Genomic DNA, 22,649 nt, shown 5'->3' with positions numbered 1-22,649 from the left:
GTAATCAGAGCGGAGGAGCTGCAGTCAGTCTGGAGTCTGAGGACCACCGACTGTCAGTAAACACATCGTCAACACACGACTCAGCAGAACGCCTCAGAAGGACTTTCCTGCTTTAGTTTCCTGCTTCACTTCTCGTCTGCGTCACGTGTGACTTCACTTCATGTTCTTCTGTCTCGTGTCCGACTAAATCTGTTTGTTTTGTTTTTGTTTCCTTGTTTATTGTCTCGTGAACTTTTAGACGTCTGTGTTGTTTATGACAGAAAAGTTATTATTGAAATAGGAAAAAAAGAAAATGTCACATTATGTGTGAAATATATTGTTATCACATGTGAAATGTCCAAAAACCTCATCCAGGTTTGTTTCTACGAATATGTCTGGAGGTGTCCCGATGTCTCGTTAAAATATTCAGTGGTTTCACACTAACAAATGTTGAAACACCGTCTTGAACGGTGGTGTCTGGCTTGATCTGTCTCACCCAGCTGAAGGATCAAAATGATCTGATTTTGTACCAGAAACACGTTCAGAAAAAGTCCCGACGGCTCCTCAAAAATATCCAGTTTTCTTGCTCCAAATATGTCTGTAAGTGTCCTGACAGCTCGTTAAAAATATCCAGTGGTTTCACGCTCACAAACATCATCTCCATATCTCTGCTGATCGCTCGTCCACGTGTTCAACCTGTGACAACTTCAAATGTAGAGATGTGACATTTTTGGACAAAAAATAGATTTCACACATAATCTGACTTTTTCTCCTTCCTGTTTGATTAATAATCATGTTTTCCGTCCTGAGTTCTGGATTCTGGGTGAGCTGGCAGAGACGGACCCACGTTTTAAGATCCTACAGGAGAACGAGAAGCAGTTAAAAATGGAGTCGTGCTGTCGGAGACTCAGTGAGTCACACGACGACGCCAGCTGAAAAACCTCATCTGTGAATGTACACTAACATTTATCCAGCAGGATCCTCTACAGGACAAAAGCTCTTTAACGACCGTCACCAGACCGTCACAGTTCTCTGGACTGGATTAACCTTGTTAGAGTCTGCCCCCCTGGACCTGGTGGTGGTTCTGGTCCAGTAACTGTTTGGGCTGTCGGTCAGATGTTTGTGGGATTAAACCAGCTGTTTGTCTCCTGCAGAGACGACGCAGCAATTAACTCCACATGTCCTCCTCTGTGGGTCTGCCCAGAAACCTCATCAGATCTGATCTGAGAACAGACCCACAAAAACCCTGAACCAGATCCAGATCCAGATCCAGCACACAGAAAAAAACTTCTCACCAGACAACGTCGACACGGAGAGCAGTGAGAGCAGCGTACATCCACAGGCAGCAGACGCTGCGTTACATGTGTGCAGTCCAAAGTAAACCCATGAGGAGGATCCAGGTGCTGCCCGGGCCGGGGTGTGGTCTCGTTTCCAGGTTCTTTACCTGACAGCTCATTAAAACACTGCTGACACTCAGGACACGTGTCGCCGTGTTACAGCGTCCGTCTGTCAAAGCACGGAGCCAACTGCACAGAGATTTATCTCCTCTGGACTCTCCGAGGCCTAAAATAGCTCGCTGTTTATCAAACGGGGGCCCTGCGGAGCCGAGGATGATGGGAACTTCAGCTGGCTGATGATCCGCAGTTGAAGCACCGACCTTCAGCACGGTCAGAACTAAAGAGGGACTAAACATCAGCCTCATGCAGACGGACGGCAACACGTGAGAGCTTTTTAAAGACGTTTTTGCTGTTTTCAGAGCGACAGAAACCAGAGCAGAGAGGCGGGATGACGTGCAGAGCCACAATCAAAGTGTGGACGCCGAGATTATGTAAAAATAGTTTGAACTGGAAGATTTCAATCTGACAAACAACCACTGAGAATCAAACGTTGTCTCAAACAGTCTCTGAGGTTTGCAGAAACATCAAATACCAACACTTATTCTGTGCTGAACAAAGGTTTGATGATTTAAACAGCTGTCTCCTTGTTTGGAAGATAAACAGGTGTGTATCAGAGGGGTGTGTTACCTGGGGCGTGGAGTGTCGGTCGTCCCCGCTGCGTCTGTTGGGTCCATCCAGAGCCTTCAGAGAGGACGGCAGGCCCCGCCTCCTGTGGTTTCCTCCCGACAGAGTCCGACACCGACGCCTCAACGTCGCCTCATCCCGACTGCACACCTGAGGAGAGACCAGAGGTCCGACGTGAGATCCACCGTTCACAATCAGAGGACGGAGGTCGTGTCTCCACCTGCTGGCTGTTCTTACCAGGGCGTGGAAGGAGGACACAGAGAAGACTCCCAGGCGTCCCAGCATGCTCTTGGAGGGCCGGCTGGCCACAGCGAGGAGACTCTTGGGGTTGGGGAGCTCGCTGCCCTGCAGGCTGGACAGGTAACACCTCAGCCGGAACAGATCCAGGTTGAGTTTCTCCAGGTTCTGCTCCCACTGCTGGATCTGAACACAACATGTAGAAACCTTTATCATCAGCGAAGAAGCCTCTGATCCACGACCGCAACAACAACAGCGTCTGACCTCTGATTGGTTAATATTAGATTATTTAATGTACCAACTATTACTTCTGTTACCGTCTTTACTGTTCTCACTCCTCTCGTCTTTGTTGTGAGGAAGTCACTGAGTCTAATCTCACATCACCACTGACAGGATCTCCTCCTCCTCCTCTTCTTCTCCTCCTCCTCCTCCTCCTCCTCCTCCTCTACTTCCCTCTCTGACTAGTTCCCACACCAAACTTGAAATGATTGATTTGACATCCTTAGATTAAACATTAAGATTAAACATTATATAAAATCAAACTGTGTCCTTCCTCCATGTCCCTCTGTCTCTTCTGTCTGATTGAATGTGGAGCAGTGAAATGAGCCTTTAATCTCCAGTCAGGGGAGCTGTGGGGTCAAACAGCAGCTCTGGGATCAGTTTCACGGTTCACAGAAACAGATTAACCAGCAGCAACGATACATCTGGACTCTGTCTCTCACATGAAGAAGTCCGACTCCAGCTGTGAACCATCAGGTACAAACATGTCCCACAATTAAAACAACACATTAGTTTCTGCTGTCTGCTGTGGAGGTGATACGATCGTGTTTCCATGTTTGTTTGTCTGAACCTCGTCCTGCTCGCACTGAGACGTCCAGTCAACATGGCCTCCATGGTACTGAGTTCAGATCAGTGCTGCTGAAGTGTCCGTTGAGGTGATCAAACCTCACTTGGCTGACTGAGCGTGTAGTTTTTCTCACCCGGGTTCTGTAGGTTTTTTATGCCGCTGTCACCACCTCAACATTTGGTTCATGATGTCACCCTGAGCAGCCTCGTCTGGCTCTATCGTTAGCGGGAAACCGTTTGTTGTTTCAGGCTGCCGGTAAAAGCTCCAAACATCTGGAACAGATATTAACTCGACTCCACGTGAGTTTGAGCTGGAGGCTGTTTGTTATGTGAAGACTCACAGAGCGTTTCCTCTCAGCGCTGCTAACTCTGCTAACAGAGCTAACAGCTCAGCTAACAGCTCCGCTAACAGCTCGTCTCTGCAGCTTTTACTCCACGGGCCTGTCTAACCTCACTGTGTCTCTTATGGAGGACCGAAAATAAAGACTTTAATGAATAAAATACAACAAAAATAGATTTTATTTGCTTCTGTATGTGTCTACCTTCGTATTAAATCCCCACATTGTTCTACTGGTCCATTAATTTTCAATCCACATTGAAAAAAATCAAATCATTTTGTCTTTTTTCTTGATTTTCATGACTTTAAATAAATGACTCATTAAGAACAAAGTGATTTAGAAATGTTGTTTTTCCTTCACACAGTCCAGATGTTCATGTAATATGAGTTTGTTTTCATTCTCAGTTGATCTGTTGGTTATTTTTTAATGAATCAATTAATCTTTTAATCTGTAAAACATCAGAAAACTGTGAAAATGACCATCGTCGCTCTGGATATTTTCAAAATGGCTGACCTGTCTCTACCTGACCCTGTGACCTCTGGATCACATCCAACACTGGTGCTGCCTCCATGACTGGTCCCAGTAACCCCCCGTCACACTGACCTGGCTCTCCACGGCCTTCCTGTTCTTCTGCTCCTTGATGACGGACAGCTGCAGCTCGGCCATCTTCTTCATCTTTCCGTCCATGTCGATCTTGTGCAGCAGCGAGCGGCTCTGGCAGCGCAGGAGACGCAGCGTGTCCTCCTTCCCCTGACGCTTCGCCAGCAGCGAGGCGCTCGCCGAGTGGATCGCCGTCACCCAGTTCTCCAGGTCGGTCTGGTTGGTGGCCTGGACGGGACGAAGGTGGCAGGAAGTTAATTCATGTTTGTTCAGAGCTGCAGCAGGTGAAGAAGACACGAGCTTCATGCTTTCTTGTTTACTTTTTTGTTGTTACTCATTTTTTATTTGCATGTTTCTACTCAAAGACAGAAAGAAGTTCATGTAGAACATTTGCTGAATTAACAAGAAAGAACAAATAATGAAGAATTAGTCAGAGACAGAGTTTCACACAGTTTATAAAGTGTCTCCAACTCAACAACTCTTAAAATCAGACGACTTCTTGAGGGAGTCTGGTGAGAGTGTAATCCATTTGGCCTGTTTTTGTGTCTTCTTGATTCTTTTGTCTCTACGGTAATACAGTTTAAATATACTGATTTAAAAAACACTAAACTTTGCTCTCTTGCAGGCGTAAATGTTTAATGAGAACTTAATGATGAGAAACAATAAAGTCTGAGCTGAGAAACATTTCCTTCACGAGGTCGTAAACAGCTGGAGGCAGCAGGTTGTAGACGTCAGGGTCCCCTGATGTTTCACAGGCTTAAAGACTAAAAGTCTTCTGGACATAAAACTGGTGAAATAAAGAGCAGCAGTTCTCATTTCATGACACTAACAGGTGTTTGTGTTTGGGAGGATTAAGCAGCTCGTTGTCGGGGTCATTGTCGTAAAGAGGAGCATTTGTTGCAGTAATTAGCCGAGTGTCGTGACTCCCATTAGAGGCTTTCACCCTCCTCCACCCTCCATCTTCAGCTCCTTTCAGCTCCTGACAAAAGGCTCCTCGACACCTCTGTGCCGCTCACCCTCCTCCTCCTCCTCCTCCTCATCACTGTGAAGCCTCTGGGGTCCATGGAGACGAGCTGTAGATGGACCGCCGTGTGATTTGTGTGTCAGTAAACACACTCCACGGCTGAGAGGAGTGAGAGTTACTCTGGGAATAAAGAAGTGCTTTCTGAGCTCGTAAAAAGTGTGAAGGAGATAAATGTTCCCTGAAGTCAGGACAGGAAATGTGTTGCTGCTATTTTTACACCAATTCTGTGACGTGACATCCTCTCAGGTCCAGATTGTTTCTGCTTTTAATGTTGGAGATCAACAAATTCATCTGGTTTGAACAAGGTTATCAGATTATAGCACTTTGAGGCTGTTCAGACCACAACATCACCAGACCCCCTTAACAAATGTGTCCGTTTAGTGAGTTGTTGAGTTGGAGACACTTTATAAACTGTGTGAAACTCTGTCTCTGACTGATTCTGACTTATTTGTTCCTTCTTGTGAATTCAGCAAATGTTCTACATGAACTTCTTTCTGTCTTTGAGTAGAAACATGGAGTCTGTTTGTGATCAGATCAAAGTGAAGAAGGTAACCCTCTTTTGTTTCTTTGCAGTCTAATGAACAAAACCCTGGTGTAAAGGGCTTAGCTTAGCTTAGCTTAGCTTTAGCTTTAGCTTTCAGCTCTCCTTTGTGGGACTAAAACTACCATCCATATTTGTCTTGGCTTGCAGCCATCGGCCCGACAGTGTCTGTGCTGTAAAGCCGGCAGAAACAGGGGCAGAGAAATCCTGAACTGTGCTCGGGCTCTGTGCATGTTTGTGGCGACGCTGACGGTTCTGAGAGAAACCACAGCCGTCCACAACACTGTGCCCCATTCATTCATTCATTCATTCACACTGTGCTGGGACTGAAACCGCAGAGCATGATGGGAACAGAAACACAGCCAGCAAACACAAGTCAGACAATCATGAGAAAACTGAGAGGACTCAAATATAGAAAGAATGAGAGGACGTCCCAACAAACCACTGCAGCTTCACTCAGAAATGTCAGAAATGTCACAGAGTTATTTACAGAAACAAGAGGTTTGGTGAGCTGCAGAAAATTCATCAGTAATCTTTGATCCACGCTCGCATTCGCAATATAACATGAAAAGATGAACAATAATAAATCAAGTAAAAATGTGTAAATGTGTGTGTGAGTGCTCGTCTCACCTGGAGCAGGTAGACGTCTCCGTGCGAGTTGCTCAGACAGAAGACGTGCTCCTTCTTGGGATGTTCGGGGACGGCCTGGACGATGCTGTCGTCGGCCAGCAGAGCGTAACGAGGAGAAAGCTCCTGATCGGCGCTCAGGTTTTTCCCGTAAGTCTCATAAAACAGCAGAGTGCAGCCTGAGAGGACACAACCAGCAGTTATTAACTCGACACTCCAGAAGCCCCGAGATCACAAACGGATCTGAAAAGACGATATTTACACCCTCGATGTGCAGGCGAGCTCGTGCTTTTATCTCAGCAGCTTCAGTGAAGACTTCATGTTAATAAAGGGTTAAATATCGTCTCCTCAGATCAGGTTGATCACAGCAGACGAGCTGCATGGAGACGTCTGATGTTTAAATCATCTCCAGCTGCTTCAGTTGTTCAGCAGAACGCTGCAACTCTGTTTTACTGTGAAGCTCCAGAGATGTTTGGTGGACTACGACACTTGGCACTGGGGCAGGAGATGATGACTGGATGTAGTTTTGGGTGAACTGTTCCTTTAAGGAAACTCTGACTATCACACATGAACATTATATTCCTCAGGTTTGTTGTGTCGTACCTTTCAGTGTGACCCAGAAGTGTCTCCACTTGCGGCGAGCCACCAGCTCCAGCTTCCGGTCCTTGTTGACGGTGATGAGTGCTTTAAAGGAGAGCCATCCGGCCCGTCGCACCACGCCCTGCTCCTTCTCAAACAGGACATCCAGCTGCTCGCCTCCACCCACCTCCACCTCCCCGTCCATCTCCTCCTCCCCCTCTTCCTCCTCCTCTTCCTCCTCCTCCTCTCCGTCCCCCTCTGACGGCTCGGTCCGGTCGGCTGCGCTGCTGCAGCCCGTCTCCAGCTCCTGCATGAAGTTGTTGTAGACGTTCTGCCGCTGGGCGTCGCTGCTCTGGTTCAGGTTCAGGCTCCTGGAGGAGCCACAGTGGAATGATGGGAACTGGTTTTGGTTCTGGTTCTGGTTCAGAGTGTGGAGAGGGTTGAAGGACCACAGTGTGCTGCAGCCAGCCAGACCGGAGTCCAGTCCGTTGATGAAGACGTCGCTGGTGTCGCTGCCGTACGGCTCCTGAGGAGGAATCAGACGGCAGGTTTGGTTTTTAACAACAAGAGGAAACACAGCTGGTGAAATTCATCCTGTGGCCACTAGAGGGACATTACACTTATTACCTTTAACACAGAACTATGAACTGTAATATCTGCTGGTTTTCATGTTCAGACTCCAGACAGACCAGTCGCCAGGATAAAATATTGGCAGTTAACATTTTGTAAACCTTCAACAAATTTACACGTCAGCTGCGGTTTCAACACTTGTGAGCATGAAACCACCGGATACTTTACAGAGATGGTGAGAACTGTGCAGCCGTGTTTGTGGCAGCAAAACCAGATTCACCAGCGACATCAGGACAAAGCCAAAAATCAAAAGCTGCCAAGCCAGAGACCACTGAGCGAGCTAACGTTTTAACATTTGTAGGCGTGAAACCACTGGATGTTTTTAACAGGACATATTCCAGCCAACAAAACTGGATATGTTTTGACTCGACGTCGGGACAAAGCTTAACGTGCATCTGCCGAGCCAGAGACCACTGTTCCACACAGTGTTTCAACATTTGTAAGTGAGAAACCATTGGATTCTTCACACACACACCAGGTTTGTACGACTGAATCTATTTATTCATGTTTCTTCTGCCTGAGCTTGAACAAGCACAACTTTCCACTTCATTACAGATCGCTGGGTTCACATGTTCGACTCCTGTAACAGAAGCTTGTTTCAACAGTGATCTCATTGAGGATAAACGATGTGGACGTTCATGTCTACGGATGATAGACTGAATATTATTAACATATTAAATATCACTGAAGAACAGTATTATTTATGGACATGGACGTCAAATATTATTATTTAAAGTCTATTCAGGTGTTTTCATGACAATTACTTAACCCTAACCCTGTATTGAAGTTATTTACATACAAATATACAGAATATGTATTATTATCACATCCTGTGTGGTTTGGAGGGTTTTAATGGCCAAAACTAATTTTATTAAATACATAAATTATTATATGATTAAATGATTAAATAGACAAATAAATGAATGATAACATAATCTAATACTTATATACTACTCAGTAAAATTCAAATTTCAAATGAAAAATAGAAAATCTTGAATTGAATTGAAATCGACTGAATCTTTAGAAAAATGGAGGAAAATGAAAACATGTAATGAAAGTGTGAAAGAACTAATATTTATGTTCTTCTCTTTGTTTTTCTGTTATATTTTGAGTCTTCTGTTCTTTGACTTCCTATAAGACAGTTTGTATTTTTACATTCTGACGCGCTCGTTGTTTCTCACCTGGATCCTCCTCTTCTTCCTGCTCAGACTTCCTGTCCAGTCGCTCAGTCGTCTGATTCGGCTCTTCAGGAAGTCTTTGCGGTTGTTCCCGGTGGTGGAGGTGGAGGTGGAGGAGGTGCTGACGGGCTCGACCCTGCGACAGGGCAGCGTGAGGGAGGAGTAAAGCTGTTCCACGCCTCCTCCTGACCCCTCCTCCTCCTGGATGACATCATCAAGCAGCGCCGCGCAGGAGAAGGCGGTCCCCTGCTGCAGGGAGGCGTCCGGTGCGGTGGGGAAGGCGGGCAGCGTGTTGTGGCTGGAGTAAACGTTGTCCAGTGAGGTGGAGGAGGGTGAAACCAGGCTGAAGTCTCTCAGGTCGGGCTGCAGGATCACAGAGTCCCCGATGCCGCTGTCCTCCGTCCGCCCGGAGGAGCAGGTGTTGTAGCCTGTGGTGGAGGTGAACTCGTTGGTCTCCGCCGTGGGGAAGAGGAGGCTGGAGTTAAATCCTGGTGAGATGTCCACCTGGGCTGAGAAGAAGGTGTTGTACCCGCTGCTGGTGGTGGCGGTCTCCTCAGTGCGGGGGGAGGAGTAGGTGGCGTACCCGTTGCTGACGAACACGTTGTCAGCAAGCTCGCCACCCGTCCCCCATGGCGAGTCGTACCAGGAACCGTCGGAGCTGAGCGAGCTGCCCTTGCTGGTGCGAAGGGAGGGCTCAGCGACCGGTGGAGATGTGGAGGTGGAGGCGGGGAGGCCGGCCAGCCCCTGAGGCTCCATGGGGACGACCCTGGAGTTGGTGAACTCCACCCTCATGCTGCCATCTTTGCTGAGCAGCACCTTAGGGCTGCCGCCGCTCTCTCGATTACTCCCCCCGCCGTTCTCCAAGTAACTCCTGCAGACGCCCTGCACTCGCTCCCCCCTCGAGTATCTCTGAGGAGATCCCAGTTTGGATCCTCCTCTGGGTTCATAATGCCAGGAGGTGTACGGCGGGCCGGCGGCGTGCTGGTTCTGGTAACTCCTCCCCCGGTTCCGGCTGCCTCCCTGACTGCTCCTCCACCAGCTGCGAGCTGACGGCACCTCCTCCCTCCTGGAGGAGAACCTGACTGTGCAGGAGGACTTGGCAGGAGAGACGAAGCTGCTGTGACTGTCTGTGTTTCCCATGGTAACCTGGAGGAGGATGACATCATCAACATGGGACATAAATTATGGAGAAGCTGCTGCTCTGATTTATATATTTACATTTAAAAATTCAAAATAATAATTACATTTGTAACCGCCTATAAAGACACTGCTGTTAACAGGGCCTCATTGATCTGCTCGGGGGGCCACGGGGTAAAAATGAGCAGTGGAGCAACAAATCAACAGAGTAACCGCTATCTACCTCTGACTGTAGCTGCTGTTAGCTCAATTAGCCATGCAGCTAACAGTCCAGACAGACTGAGCTCAGTCACTGTTAGCACAAGAGCTTTGAACCGGTATGGTCTGAGGCTAACTGATTAGCATGCTAACATCAGTAGTTATCTCTAAAATGCAATACGAAAAGGTCATAATGTAAAACTGTTAGTTCTTCACATTCTTACATATTGCACCTTTAAATGTATATAAATATATGAATATAATTAAAATGTGTAATATTATATGTAAATGTTTTTCCACAGCTGGATTTAGTTTTTAGTTTAGCTTTAATAACCTCGCTCAGAATGATAGTTTCAATGGAGAACATCAGATATCGTCTTTAATCGAGCGATGGTTACCTGTCGGATTCGTTTTGTTCCTTTAGATATTTTAAAGGTTTTGTTTGTTCAGTGACTGATGTTAAACGTTTCACCCTCTCTACATAACAACATGTTTCCTTGCATTCGTTTTGAGACAGGAAGTCAGAAACAACCTCTCGATGTAGTCCGAGTGTTAAAGATGCCATTTAAAAGCTGATCGATGATGGCGCTTCACGCCTGATGCTACCTGCAACCAGTGATGTCACAGAGCGCTGACACACCTGAGCGTCGCGGTGAGAAGTTAAAGCTGACGACTGAATCAAACTGCTGATGAAGTGAATTTAAATAAATCGACTGCCAAAATACAACAAAACATGTATCTGTGTTTTACTGCAGTACTAATACTGTGAGTACTACTGAACTCATAGTTTAAATTCATCTCCTCTTTGTGTTTTGGTGTCAGCACTGTTCCTCAGGCTGTTCACTGCTTAAAACACAAGCTACAGCTTCAAACTACAGCTTCAGACTACAGCTTCAGACTACAGCTTCAAACTACAGCTTCAGACTACAGCTTCAGACTACAGCTTCAAACTACAGCTTCAAACTACAGCTTCAGACTACAGCTTCAGACTACAGCTTCAGACTACAGCTTCAAACTACAGCTTCAGACTACAGCTTCAGACTACAGCTTCAAACTACAGCTTCAGACTACAGCCTCAAACTACAGCTTCAGACTACAGCTTCAGACTACAGCCTCCTCTCTGTGAACTGAATTCATGAATGCATCTTTGACTTTGTCATCTGTTCAGTTTGGATCAACTTCTCTGATGAAACCACGTCACATCACAGAATAAAGAGCAACATGATCTAGTTTTTCATTTCCAAACACACTTTTTCACACAACATCCATCAGATCAGAGGTGAAAACAGAAATTGTAATAAAGAGTAAAAAATATAGAATTTCTTTCAGTGAAGTGAATAAAAGACGAGCGGAGAGAATAAAGAGTTTTACCTGTTTGTTGAAACTCAGCAGCTCCGTCCTGCTGCCTCCTCGCTCTCTCTCTCTCTTTACTACTGAAGCTCGCTCTGTCGCCTCCAGCTGCTCTCTCTCCCTCTCTCTCTCTGTTTGTCTATGTCGCTCGCCCCCTTTCTTCACGTCGGCTCATCTGTTGGGGGAGAACAGAGGGAGGGAGGGGCTTCATGAGCTTCAGCACACAGACTTTACTTTTGTATAAACCTCCTCCTCCTCCTCCTCCTCCTCCCCTCTCCTCCTCTCCTCCTCCTCCTCCTCGTCCTCCTCCTCCCCTCTCCTCCTCCTCCTCCTCCTCTTCCATGACGTCTCTGCTTCTGAGACCAGACCTCACTCTGTCCTCTGTTTATTTTGGGTTTTCTGGAATGTGAAGCAATTTTCTCCTCGTTTTCTCTCTTTCTGTTTCCTTAATGTCTTTTTTCTTTTTTTATCAATCTGAGCGCTGCAGGCTGAGGTCATCAGACAGCAGCTATTTTAAGAAACTCCAGGTTTTCAGCTTCGTGCAGAGACAGACAACTACAAGTTTATGTCTATTATCGGTTGACAAGATATTTAAAATTTAGCAATCAACACTGAAAATATCAGAAGACAAAAATAAGATGCTGACAGCAAACTGTCCAAAGTGACAACAATGTCTCACTTTAATCAACAGTCCAAGAATCCCCCCACAATGTGTTCATTATTTATAACGATGTAAAAAGAAGAAAAGCAAGAACTTAGATTGAAGACGATAAAAACAGTGGTCTCTCTCTTAAAACAGACAGAAATATATTTATATGATCTCAAACTAAATGTTTTTATGTTTTACGTGTATTGACGGATGTTTGGCTGACTGAGAAGGTTGTAAATTAATTTCCTGTCTTGGGATCATGAATCTGAATCTAAAATCAGTGGATGTTTTTTGTTCTTGATAAATCTTCTGTCAATCACGTAATTTAATAATTCACTGATTGTTTCAGCAACACTACTTAAAACTACGACCTGAGGAGGGTGGGACAGGACGGCCACCAAAACCAGATCAAACTGTGGTGAACTCGATCGAGACAAGAAAACACCCACAAGTCCCAGAAAAGTCCAAGTTCAGTAGAAACTCGAGTCAAAACAGCCACGAGACAGAGACAAGTCCGAGACACAACAGCCTCAGTACCGAGACGAGTACAGATCTCAAGACTGAACAAGTCGGACTCACGACATCCACGAGGCGAGTGCAAAGAGTCAGGAGACTGAGAGACGTCTGACGTCCTCAGACTCACTTTGGTATCAAAAGAAAAGTGTCCTCAGTATCAAAAACTGTTAATTACTGAAGATTTGTTCATATTCATAATCCATCCTGACGGTTCCTGATTCAAAGACGTTTGTAGTTTATTGTGCTTCATGTCCTCAGAGCTCGTGTGCAGCTGTGAGCAGACCTTCGTGTCCTGCAGTCCGTCTTCCTGCCTGCTTTATTACATAAAATCCAAACCACAACAAACATCAACACCGAGTCAGACGTCTCCTGCAGAACGATGAAGAGCTCTGAGGCTCATTTCCTGAGCGAGCCGGCGAGAGTTCAAAGGTCACGGACAACTTAAGGTTCAGTGTGTTCGTACAGCGAGCTCAGGGAGGGCGAGGCCCATCCTGTCTCTGAGGCCAGAGCTGAGGAGGAAGCAGGAGGAGAGAGGGGAGCGCCGACGGCAACACAATGCTCTGCTGACCCCGAACGCATCAGTGACCTTCGACCTCTGTCATTGAACCGAGGACTGCGATATCTGAGGAGAGGCTTGGAAAGCTCCGACTGAGACGAAGAGACACTCAATCAAAACAACTCATGTAATGTCTTCAGCCTGAGGAGCAGCAGCTCTGCACGGAGCTCCAAACGTTCAGTTTGTTGTTCGTGTTGGTGAATTTTCAGCATTTATACAGTTTGTTTTTATTTCCCAACAAAACTACTTCAGAAACCATCATGATTCAAATACACAGTTTTATTGTTACAAACGCGGCTGGAAGATATCAGACGGTCAGTAAATACCCAGTGTTGTCTGTTAAAAGCACAAAGTGAACACTTGAAACTAAAGCGAGCAGTGGTGTCTCGCTGGAGGCTTGTAAACTGTTAAATTATTATTAGAGGGAAGAAAATCTGATGAATACGACTGAAATCTGTTGATTTAATCTCAGGTTATGATAAAGTTAATCTGAGGTTATGATGAAGTTAATCTGAGGTTATGATAAAGTTAATCTCAGGTTATGATAAAGTTAATCTCAGGTTATGATGAAGTTAATCTCAGGTTATAATAAAGTTAATCTCAGGTTATGATAAAGTTAATCTCAGGTTATGATGAAGTTAATCTCAGGTTATGATGAAGTTAATCTCAGGTTATGATAAAGTTAATCTCAGGTTATGATGAAGTTAATCTCAGGTTATGATGAAGTTAATCTGAGGTTATGATAAAGTTAATCTCAGGTTATGATGAAGTTAATCTCAGGTTATAATAAAGTTAATCTCAGGTTATGATAAAGTTAATCTCAGGTTATGATGAAGTTAATCTCAGGTTATGATGAAGTTAATCTCAGGTTATGATAACAGATGTCTCAGCATAGGAAAGTTGACCGGAGTGACTCCGCCCCTGACTCCGCCCCCCCGCCCCCCCTTCAGCTGCTCTGCCCTCCACTTTTGTTTGTTCGTCTCATCGGCCATCTGCCGGCTCGCAGGACGCCCCGCCACGGGCGACCCCTCCCATTCTTCAGGGACAAAGACCCTCCTCACCCCTCACCCCTCACCCTCCCTCCCCCGGCAGGCGTGAGGCCGACATATTGAAGGAATTCATCAGATTTGAAATGAAAAGAATCTGATTAAAGTGCAGATCGAGGTTTGTACGGAGGAATGACACCTGTTCACTGACTGGACTTTATCATCTGATGCTTCTGAAGCTCCACTGACGGCCTGACGGTGGCGCTGCAATGACAAACACCGTTAACGCAGACTTGAGGGTTTATTCTTCTCGACAACGAGGCGTTACACTTTCAAACAATACGACTGAAACACAGAAGACAGATAAAGAAAACTAATTAAAAAACTAATATCTCAAACATGACAATAACTTCTAATTAAATGAACCATCTTGGCTTCATGTTCATGCTGCTGACACAAAGATGACTATTAACTAAACATGCAGGCGGCGCGACCACATTTATAAAAAGCTGAGCTGCTGTGTCGCTAACGTTAGCGCTACATGTCGTGTTGCTCTCAGAAGGAACGAGTCCGGTCAGGACTGATTTTAAATCCTCCTCTAGATGTTCACTAAAGAAATAATCACAACATTTTCAAACATTTCAGCTTCTCCTCTTCAGACAGCGAGGTGCTTCAGTGAGTGAATGCTAATGCTAATGCTAGGTGAGCAGAGATGACAGACAGGCAGCAGGTCAGAGGTTATAATGAGCGTTGGTCTGTCGCATCCCTGCAGTCACATGACAGCTGTAACCATGGTAACAGCACACAACAAAGACGGAGACAGCTGCAGGCTGAACATCTCAAAAATTAAAAATGCAGAACAAAAAGTAGACAAACATGACTTTCACTTGGTCTTTGCTGAATAAAACTGACGAAAAAAATCAAAGAAAGAAAATCTACAAAGAAATAATTAAGACAAGTGTGATGCAATATGTAAATGTAATGACACAACAACTGGAAAAATGCTAAATATCTTTGAAATAATCAAAATGCAAACAGATAATTTAAGGGAAAATATCAAAGAATCAAAGATTTCAGCAGAAAACAAGCTGCAGGACGTCTGAATTCACAAACAGACTCATGTTGGTCTGTTTGTTTCTCCTCTCGGTGTAATGAAGCTTTTGTGTCGAGGACGCAGGAAACAGGAAGTCCAGATCGGCACTGAAAAGCAGGAAACTGAAACACTCCTGCAGCAGCAGATACTCAAACACAAACACTGCACACACACATTCAACCACACTTCTACACTGGATCCTGTCTTAACGGACAAATATGATTTCATCATCAATCAATTAAATGTTTGGTTTATAAAATGTCAGAAGATACAAAAAGGTGTTACCATCCGTCCTGAGTGGACAATTTTACATGCAGATAAACCCGTCCATCACTGGGACAAACAGACTCCATGTTTGACTCAAAGACAGAAAGAAGTTCATGTTGAACATTTGCTGAATTTACAAGAAGCAACAAATAAGTCAGAATCAGTCAGAGACAGAGTTTCACACAGTTTATAAAGTGTCTCCAACTCAACAACTCACTAAACTGACACATTTGTTAAGGGAGTCTGGGGACAAAGCAGTAGCCTATACTGGTTACTGTTTAGTGTATTTGTAAAATGTGACATGTTTAGATCAATAAAATGAAATAAATGGAAATGAAAATAAAATCTTCTGTCATAAATTGAGTGTAAATGGTGAAATCAGTGTAAACAGTGTGTTCAAACAGCTGCTAAATGTTGGCAGGTCAGACTTTAGCACTTTAGACACAGAAGCAGACAGGCTGGTGCAGCCATGCTGCCACAAACTGACACTTTTTACAAGGAAACACACAACTTACTGTTTTCATTTAATGCTGAATTTACAGGAAGGAGACAATGATTCAGAATCTGTCAGAGACAGAGTTTCATAATGGTGATAAAGTTTTACGCTACTCAACAACTCCTAAAATTAGCTGATTTGTTAAGGGAGTCTGGTGATGGTCAATGATGTCTCTGAGTCACAGTCAGTGTTTCTCTGCCGACAGTCCAGCAGCAGGATGTTTCTGCCGCTGCGATGTGCCAGAACGTTCAAACTCTGACGGGTCCAGACGACGCACTGACACAAAAATGCCGTTAATTGTGGTGTGATATAATATATGTAACACCGCCCTGACAGTTACCATGGAGCTGGACCGACTAACACACCCTCAGCTCAGCACACAGACACACTGATGATGGTGTGTTCAGTCACATTAATCCAGAAAGTAGATTTGGAGTAGTTCTGGTACCAGAAACATTAACATTAACCTCCCAAAAACCAAAGACTGTGCAGCTGCAGTGAACTGTTACTGGACTGCAGGTGAGTAAAGCAAAGCAAAGCATCAGTTAATCACAGATAGAGACAAATATAAAAGAGGAGAAATAATTCAGAGGAGGAACAGAAAGCGAGCAGCTGTCTCACTTTGTCTTTATGAATCTCACAGTAAGAGTTGAGTTTGACCAGGTTAATGTTTCTGTCTTCAGAGCTGCAACAAGTATTTTCACTCTCAACTAATTTATCTTTTCTTTTCTTTCTGATCAACAGATTTAAGATGAACTTCAAGGTGACGTCTCCAGTCTGAAGAAATTCAGTTAATCACTCATTTTAAGTGCAACAGTGAAATGTTCTGGATGAGCAGAAGAAACCGGACTGATCCAGAAACCAAACGTTGATGTTGGTTCATGAAGACTACAGAGCTCCCCTCTGGGTTCAGACTGAATCATTTTCCCTTGTTGAACTTTTTCTTTGGGATTAATTGTGCAGCAGGAGCGGGGGAGGGGTGGTGTTGTGTTTTTGGAGCAAACGGAGCTCCACCTCCCCATGGGAACAGCTTCGATAAGGAGCAGGGTGCTGCTGCTGGTGGTGGTGGTGGGGGGCTGGAGCCAGCAGCCACTTTCCCCCATCAGAGGAAGTGTGCCTGGGCTGGGGGGGGGGGTCTGTTTCCTGTCCCGGCTGACTGGGGTCCTTGTCCTGGCACGGCGGGCAGACGGGCGGGGCCCCCGGACTCAGGTGGGGCCGAGTGTTGGGTTTGGTGTGGCCGCTGCAGCTGCTTCCTCCTCTGGAGAGCCTCAAACATCCAGAAGGAGTGAAGAAGACTGCAGCAGGCTGATCTGGGATCAGAAACACTGGGATCACTGCGGTCGGTCCCAGATGACCAACAGCAGACGGTCCTCACAGCTCAGAGAGCCACAGGGGAGGAAGTCATTATCTTGACTGTGTCGCACCGTCCACTTTGTTCTGAAGCTGCTCCACGTTCAACACGTTCTCAGTCCCACCTCATCAAACACAGCAGCTCTGTGGCCTCAGGCTCCAAACTACAACTACTTATACACATTCACTCACATCATTTAAATAACTTACAGTACGATATATAACTTAGGGCTCAAGCCTACTTTACACAAGTCAGGGACATCCAGCGCACAAAACCCACTGGGTTAGTGTTAGAAAACATCGTGTTTTGTCTTAAATACCTGGTTCTGTCTCCACAAACACGACTGGAAAACATCCCGACACCTCGTTAAAAATATCCAGTGGTTTCACGCTGACAAATGTTGACACACTGTCGTGAACAGTGGTCTCTGGCTTCATGCAGCCGTCTCAACATGAAAGTCAGTTCATGTACATGCAGTGTGAACGTGATAAGACGTTTGGTGCAGAGATGTTGAATTGACTGTGAACGTGTCTGTGGTTTGCAGAAATGTAAAATGGCGACATTTGAGGCCGACACATCGATAACACGCTTTTGTCTGAATGTCGTGCACATCGTCCCTGCACCCCCCATCATCATCCTCAGGTCTCCCAGCAGGACGTTCAGCTGCCGTGATGGATCGAGTCTCCGCTCTAATCTCCGGTTAATTGAATGAAGTGTTTGTGGGTGTCGTGGAGGCTGACAGACTGAGGCGCTGCTGCAGAGTCTAATCAGGTTTGATGGCAGCTCAAATGTAGTTTGGTTTAAGCAGCAGAAGGTTATCTGCAGCACGCTGTCAATAAATCACAGTTAGTCCTCAGGCGGTCCGTCCTCTTCGTCCCGTTTGTGTTTTTACATCTCTGTTCTTACATGTCGGTCACATCGTCTTCATTTAATGTTTCTGGTTATAAAAAAACTATTTAAATTCCATTCATCAGACGTTTTACACCAACACCCTGAAATAACTGAGATGATGGAGTTTTTGTCCCAAACTCCAGTGTTCTCTCACTTTTAGCTCTGTTTTTGGTCTCCACCACCTCGTGAGGGAAATATCCGTCTTTTTAGCTGCTAAATGCTCCATGCAATGTTCACCAACTAGTCTCTTACTGTGTTTGTGGATTTTTACAGATTTTTCTCTGACACCATGAGAGCGCTGAGTGAACCAGAGCAGACAAACGATAAGCTGAAACTCACAATGAAGCTTCGTAAAGACGAGAGGAGCTGCAGATTCATCACCACAAGCAGCCCCACCGTCATTTTATACACTGGGAGTATAACACATATTGATTATAGATCCTTAAAGTGACGGCATTTTGTCTGAATTGATGTAAAAGATCTTCACAATGAACCAGGCAGGCGGTCAGATCTTTGTGCTTCTGTCGCTTCTTTCACACCGAACTAATGTTTCTTTTCAGAAATGAGATTTTGACTGAATCTGTCTCTGTGTAATGATTGATAAAGTCAAATCTTATTTGGTTAATGACGACACAAAACGAGGGACAATGACAGCAGCAAAGGTTTAGTGTCTCTGTAATCAAATAAACTTGATGATCTGACCTCAAACATAAAACCATCACCGGCGTCTACTCGTGTGGCCAAGACAGACTGAAACTTTGTTTTCTTTGGTCAACAAGCAGGAAAATTAAAGTATTACCATCACAGCTGGAGCCTGGAGACCTTCACCGACCGCTTACAACAAAGACAACAAATTCAAACTAAGAAAAACTATTTAATGGTAAACTTGGTGCATTATTGCCTGAAATTCATTTCCACTTTCTGACTCAACAACCTGAGCTTTTCTGAAAACATGCTTCCAGGACTCAGGAGGTATTTAAACCGAGTCAAGGTTTTAAAGCCACATTGTGGGGACTCCCCGGGGCCCCTCAGAAACCCCTGGAGACCCCACGTCCTCAGTGAGGCGGACCCCGACACTAAACGATCTTAATGATCTGCAGCATAACAACATTTGTTACTGCGACAAACTTCACTGAACTCTGAAATCCAACCAGACAACTGAGTGTGTGTGTGTGTGTGTGTGTGTGTGTGAGTGTGTGTGAGTGTGTGTCCTCCTTTTGTCCTCTAACAGAGACAGAGAGAGGCTGGACAAAGCAGTGATGAGTGCCGGGCGTCGGTCCTTTCACTCAGCCTCCAGATGCTGCTGCTGCGAGGCCCCGTGGCCCCCAACACATCCATCAACACACAAGAAGAGCTACATGCTAACTGTGACACCAACAAAGAAGAACAGGAGGGTCTGATACTGAACGTGTCACTGACACAATGATGAAACTATGAAATAACTATAAAAATAAGATGTAATAACACTAAATCTAAAGGACTAAAAGGACAGAGCTGGTTTTGTCCTTTTGAGTTTCTGACATGTCAGTGGGAGTAGGCTTAAAATGAAAATATGCAAGATGAACAAGATTAAGAACAGTTTCAGAAAAAGTGGAAACGTTTTTCCTTTGTGTAAAAAGGATATGCGCTCATACGACAACGTTGTGAAAACGGATCCACAAAAAGGTTGTTTGTTGGGTGGTTGTTGGGTGGTTGTTGGTTGGTTGGTTGTTGGGTGGTTGTTGGTTGGTTGGTTGTTGGTTGGTTGGTTGGTTGGTTGTTGGTTGGTTGTTGGGTGGTTGTTGGTTGGTTGTTGGGTGGTTGTTGGTTGGTTGGTTGGTTGTTGGTTGGTTGTTGGGTGGTTGTTGGTTGGTTGTTGGTTGGTTGTTGGTTGGTTGGTTGGTTGTTGGTTGGTTGTTGGGTGGTTGTTGGTTGGTTGTTGGTTGGTTGGTTGGTTGTTGGTTGGTTGTTGGTTGGTTGTTGGTTGGTTGGTTGGTTGTTGGTTGGTTGTTGGTTGGTTGGTTGGGTGGTTGTTGGTTGGTTGTTGGGTGGTTGTTGGTTGGTTGTTGGTTGGTTGGTTGGTTGTTGGTTGGTTGTTGGTTGGTTGGTTGGGTGGTTGTTGGTTGGTTGGTTATTGGTTGGTTGGTTGGTTGTTGGTTGGTTGTTGGTTGGTTGGTTGGGTGGTTGTTGGTTGGTTGTTGGTTGGTTGTTGGTTGGTGGGTTGGTTGTTGGGTTGGTTGTTGGTTGGTTGGTTGTAGGTTGGTTGGTTGGTTGTTGGTTGGTTGTTGGTTGGTTGGTTGTTGGTTGGTTGTTGGGTGGTTGTTGGTTGGTTGTTGGTTGGTTGGTTGGTTGGTTGTTGGTTGGTTGTTGGGTGGTTGTTGGTTGGTTGTTGGTTGGTTGTTGGTTGGTTGGTTGGTTGTTGGTTGGTTGTTGGGTGGTTGTTGGTTGGTTGTTGGTTGGTTGGTTGGTTGTTGGTTGGTTGTTGGTTGGTTGTTGGTTGGTTGGTTGGGTGGTTGTTGGTTGGTTGTTGGTTGGTTGGTTGGTTGTTGGTTGGTTGGTTGGGTGGTTGTTGGTTGGTTGTTGGGTGGTTGTTGGTTGGTTGTTGGTTGGTTGGTTGGTTGTTGGTTGGTTGGTTGGGTGGTTGTTGGTTGGTTGGTTGTTGGTTGGTTGGTTGGTTGTTGGTTGGTTGTTGGTTGGTTGGTTGGGTGGTTGTTGGTTGGTTGTTGGTTGGTTGTTGGGTGGTTGTTGGTTGGTTGGTTGGTTGGTTGGTTGTTGGTTGGTTGTTGGGTGGTTGTTGGTTGGTTGTTGGTTGGTTGGTTGTTGGGTGGTTGTTGGTTGGTTGTTGGTTGGTTGTTGGGTGGTTGTTGGTTGGTTGTTGGTTGGTTGGTTGTTGGGTGGTTGTTGGTTGGTTGTTGGGTGGTTGTTGGGTGGTTGTTGGTTGGTTGTTGGTTGGTTGGTTGGTTGGTTGTTGGTTGGTTGTTGGTTGGTTGTTGGTTGGTTGTTAGTTGGTTGTTGGTTGGTTGGTTGTTGGGTGGTTGGTTGGTTGGTTGTTGGTTGGTTGTTGGGTGGTTATAGCTGTTGGGCTGTTCAGAAGACAGGATTGTGACTGAGGACCACAGACGTTTGTGGTGCAGTTTGGTCTCAGTCTCAGAAGTGTTACACCTTCATGTTCAGGAGGTTTTTGTGTCTGATCTGTATCTGGACACATGTTGACCAGTAAGTCTGGAGCCTCAATGACTGAAGAACTTCTGTCAGTTTCTGGAGCCTCCCACTGAAAAACACTCAACACAATGATGGTCCTTCACGGCTGACTGAAGCAAAATGTTCCCATTAAGGCAACATGTGCTGTTTTCTTCTGAGATAAAACTCCGACTGAAAGGAGACGACAAACTGTGAATAATGATGTCGGAGGATAAAAGGAGCAGCAGAGATCTGAGCCAAGAGGACGAGACGTGATGGAAACAACTAGTCAGGTTCACCGCTGAGTGTTTACCTGCTGCTGAGTGTTTGTCAGGCTCGTGTCGGCCTGCAGAACAACTCGTGATACTTTTGAATCCACGGCTCAACACAGAAACCAGCAGGACTCAGTGGTTCAGTCAGACCACAGAGCAAACAGAGACTGAACAAGCTCGAACTGATCTGTTGGTTTAGTAACAGAGAACATTTAAAGGTTTCTGCTCAGAGTTTCAGAGTGCAGAACACTTCCCACCACAGGTCACCCAAAGCTGAGCACGTTTCTGAGCTTTTTTTTCTGACAAACAAACAAAACACCGGTTTGTTGAATGTTTCACTGCTGCTTTTCTGTTAATGGTCTTTTTTTGTTGTTCATGAGATTCTTGCTTGTTTCTGAGGTTTTGCTTCTGCAGGCAGTCGTCTGTTTATAAGCAGTCTGGAGTGTGTGGCTGCGTCTGGTTCAGACAACAGGCCTTGAGTGCGGTTCAGCCCCGAGCTCGGCCTGATATTGTTTCACTGTTACGTCAAACATCATATCTGATCGGAGGGATTGCCAAAACCACAAGAATAGGATGAAAACCTCCTGACCTTTAGTTTAAGTGCAGACGATGCGTCTGCAGAAACAGAAAGGAGCTTTAAATCTGTCACATGACGCTCTCTAAATATCAGAACTGACTCGTTTAAAACTTAACTCAATCACCTTTTTCTTCTCTTCCTCTGTTTGAGTCCTGAAGCTGTTTCATGAGAACAATGTTTCTCTTGTTGTCCTGAAAACCTGATTAAAGTTTAAAGTTCATGTCAGAGATGAAAAACAAGAGAAAGGCTGATTTGTTTGAGAGCAGGTTAACACTCGCTGATCGGTTTGGACCTGCAGCCTCAGAGGAATGTGAAAGCTTGTTCAGTGAACTCACTGAGGTGAACAAAGTATTTCAAAGACAAACTGAGCAGCAGTTGTTGTTTGTGGGCTGAGCGCGCGAGCAGAGTCGTGGAAATGATCCTGATCGGACCGAGCAGCCGGACTGAGGCTGAGAAAACACCTCTGACACGACGAAGACCAAAGACAGGCCGACCGGGATTCTGCTGAGACGACAATGACGGCGGTTCATCGCAGCTCACAGCTTCGTGTT

General features: G+C 45.4%; 1 protein-coding gene across 1 annotated transcript in view; it reads right to left on the bottom strand.

Moving 5' to 3' along the window:
• Positions 1-22,649, bottom strand: part of LOC141018306 (rho guanine nucleotide exchange factor TIAM2-like) — a 42,589-nt gene that overhangs the window by 10,752 nt on the left and 9,188 nt on the right. Inside the window, exons 2-8 of the mRNA XM_073493241.1 lie at positions 11,307-11,460; positions 8,604-9,746; positions 6,817-7,318; positions 6,217-6,392; positions 4,025-4,249; positions 2,238-2,423; positions 2,004-2,150 (exon numbers count right to left, since the gene is read on the bottom strand). Coding sequence (XP_073349342.1) covers positions 2,004-2,150; positions 2,238-2,423; positions 4,025-4,249; positions 6,217-6,392; positions 6,817-7,318; positions 8,604-9,740 — 2,373 coding nt within the window. The 5' untranslated portion in view covers positions 9,741-9,746; positions 11,307-11,460. The remainder of the gene's footprint in view (positions 1-2,003; positions 2,151-2,237; positions 2,424-4,024; positions 4,250-6,216; positions 6,393-6,816; positions 7,319-8,603; positions 9,747-11,306; positions 11,461-22,649) is intronic.

Source organism: Pagrus major, chromosome 22 (assembly GCF_040436345.1).
Source record: "Pagrus major chromosome 22, Pma_NU_1.0".
In the NCBI taxonomy this organism is placed as follows: domain Eukaryota; kingdom Metazoa; phylum Chordata; class Actinopteri; order Spariformes; family Sparidae; genus Pagrus; species Pagrus major.
The sequence above is the reverse complement of the archived record's forward strand: the minus strand, read 5'-3'. Positions and strand labels throughout refer to the sequence as shown.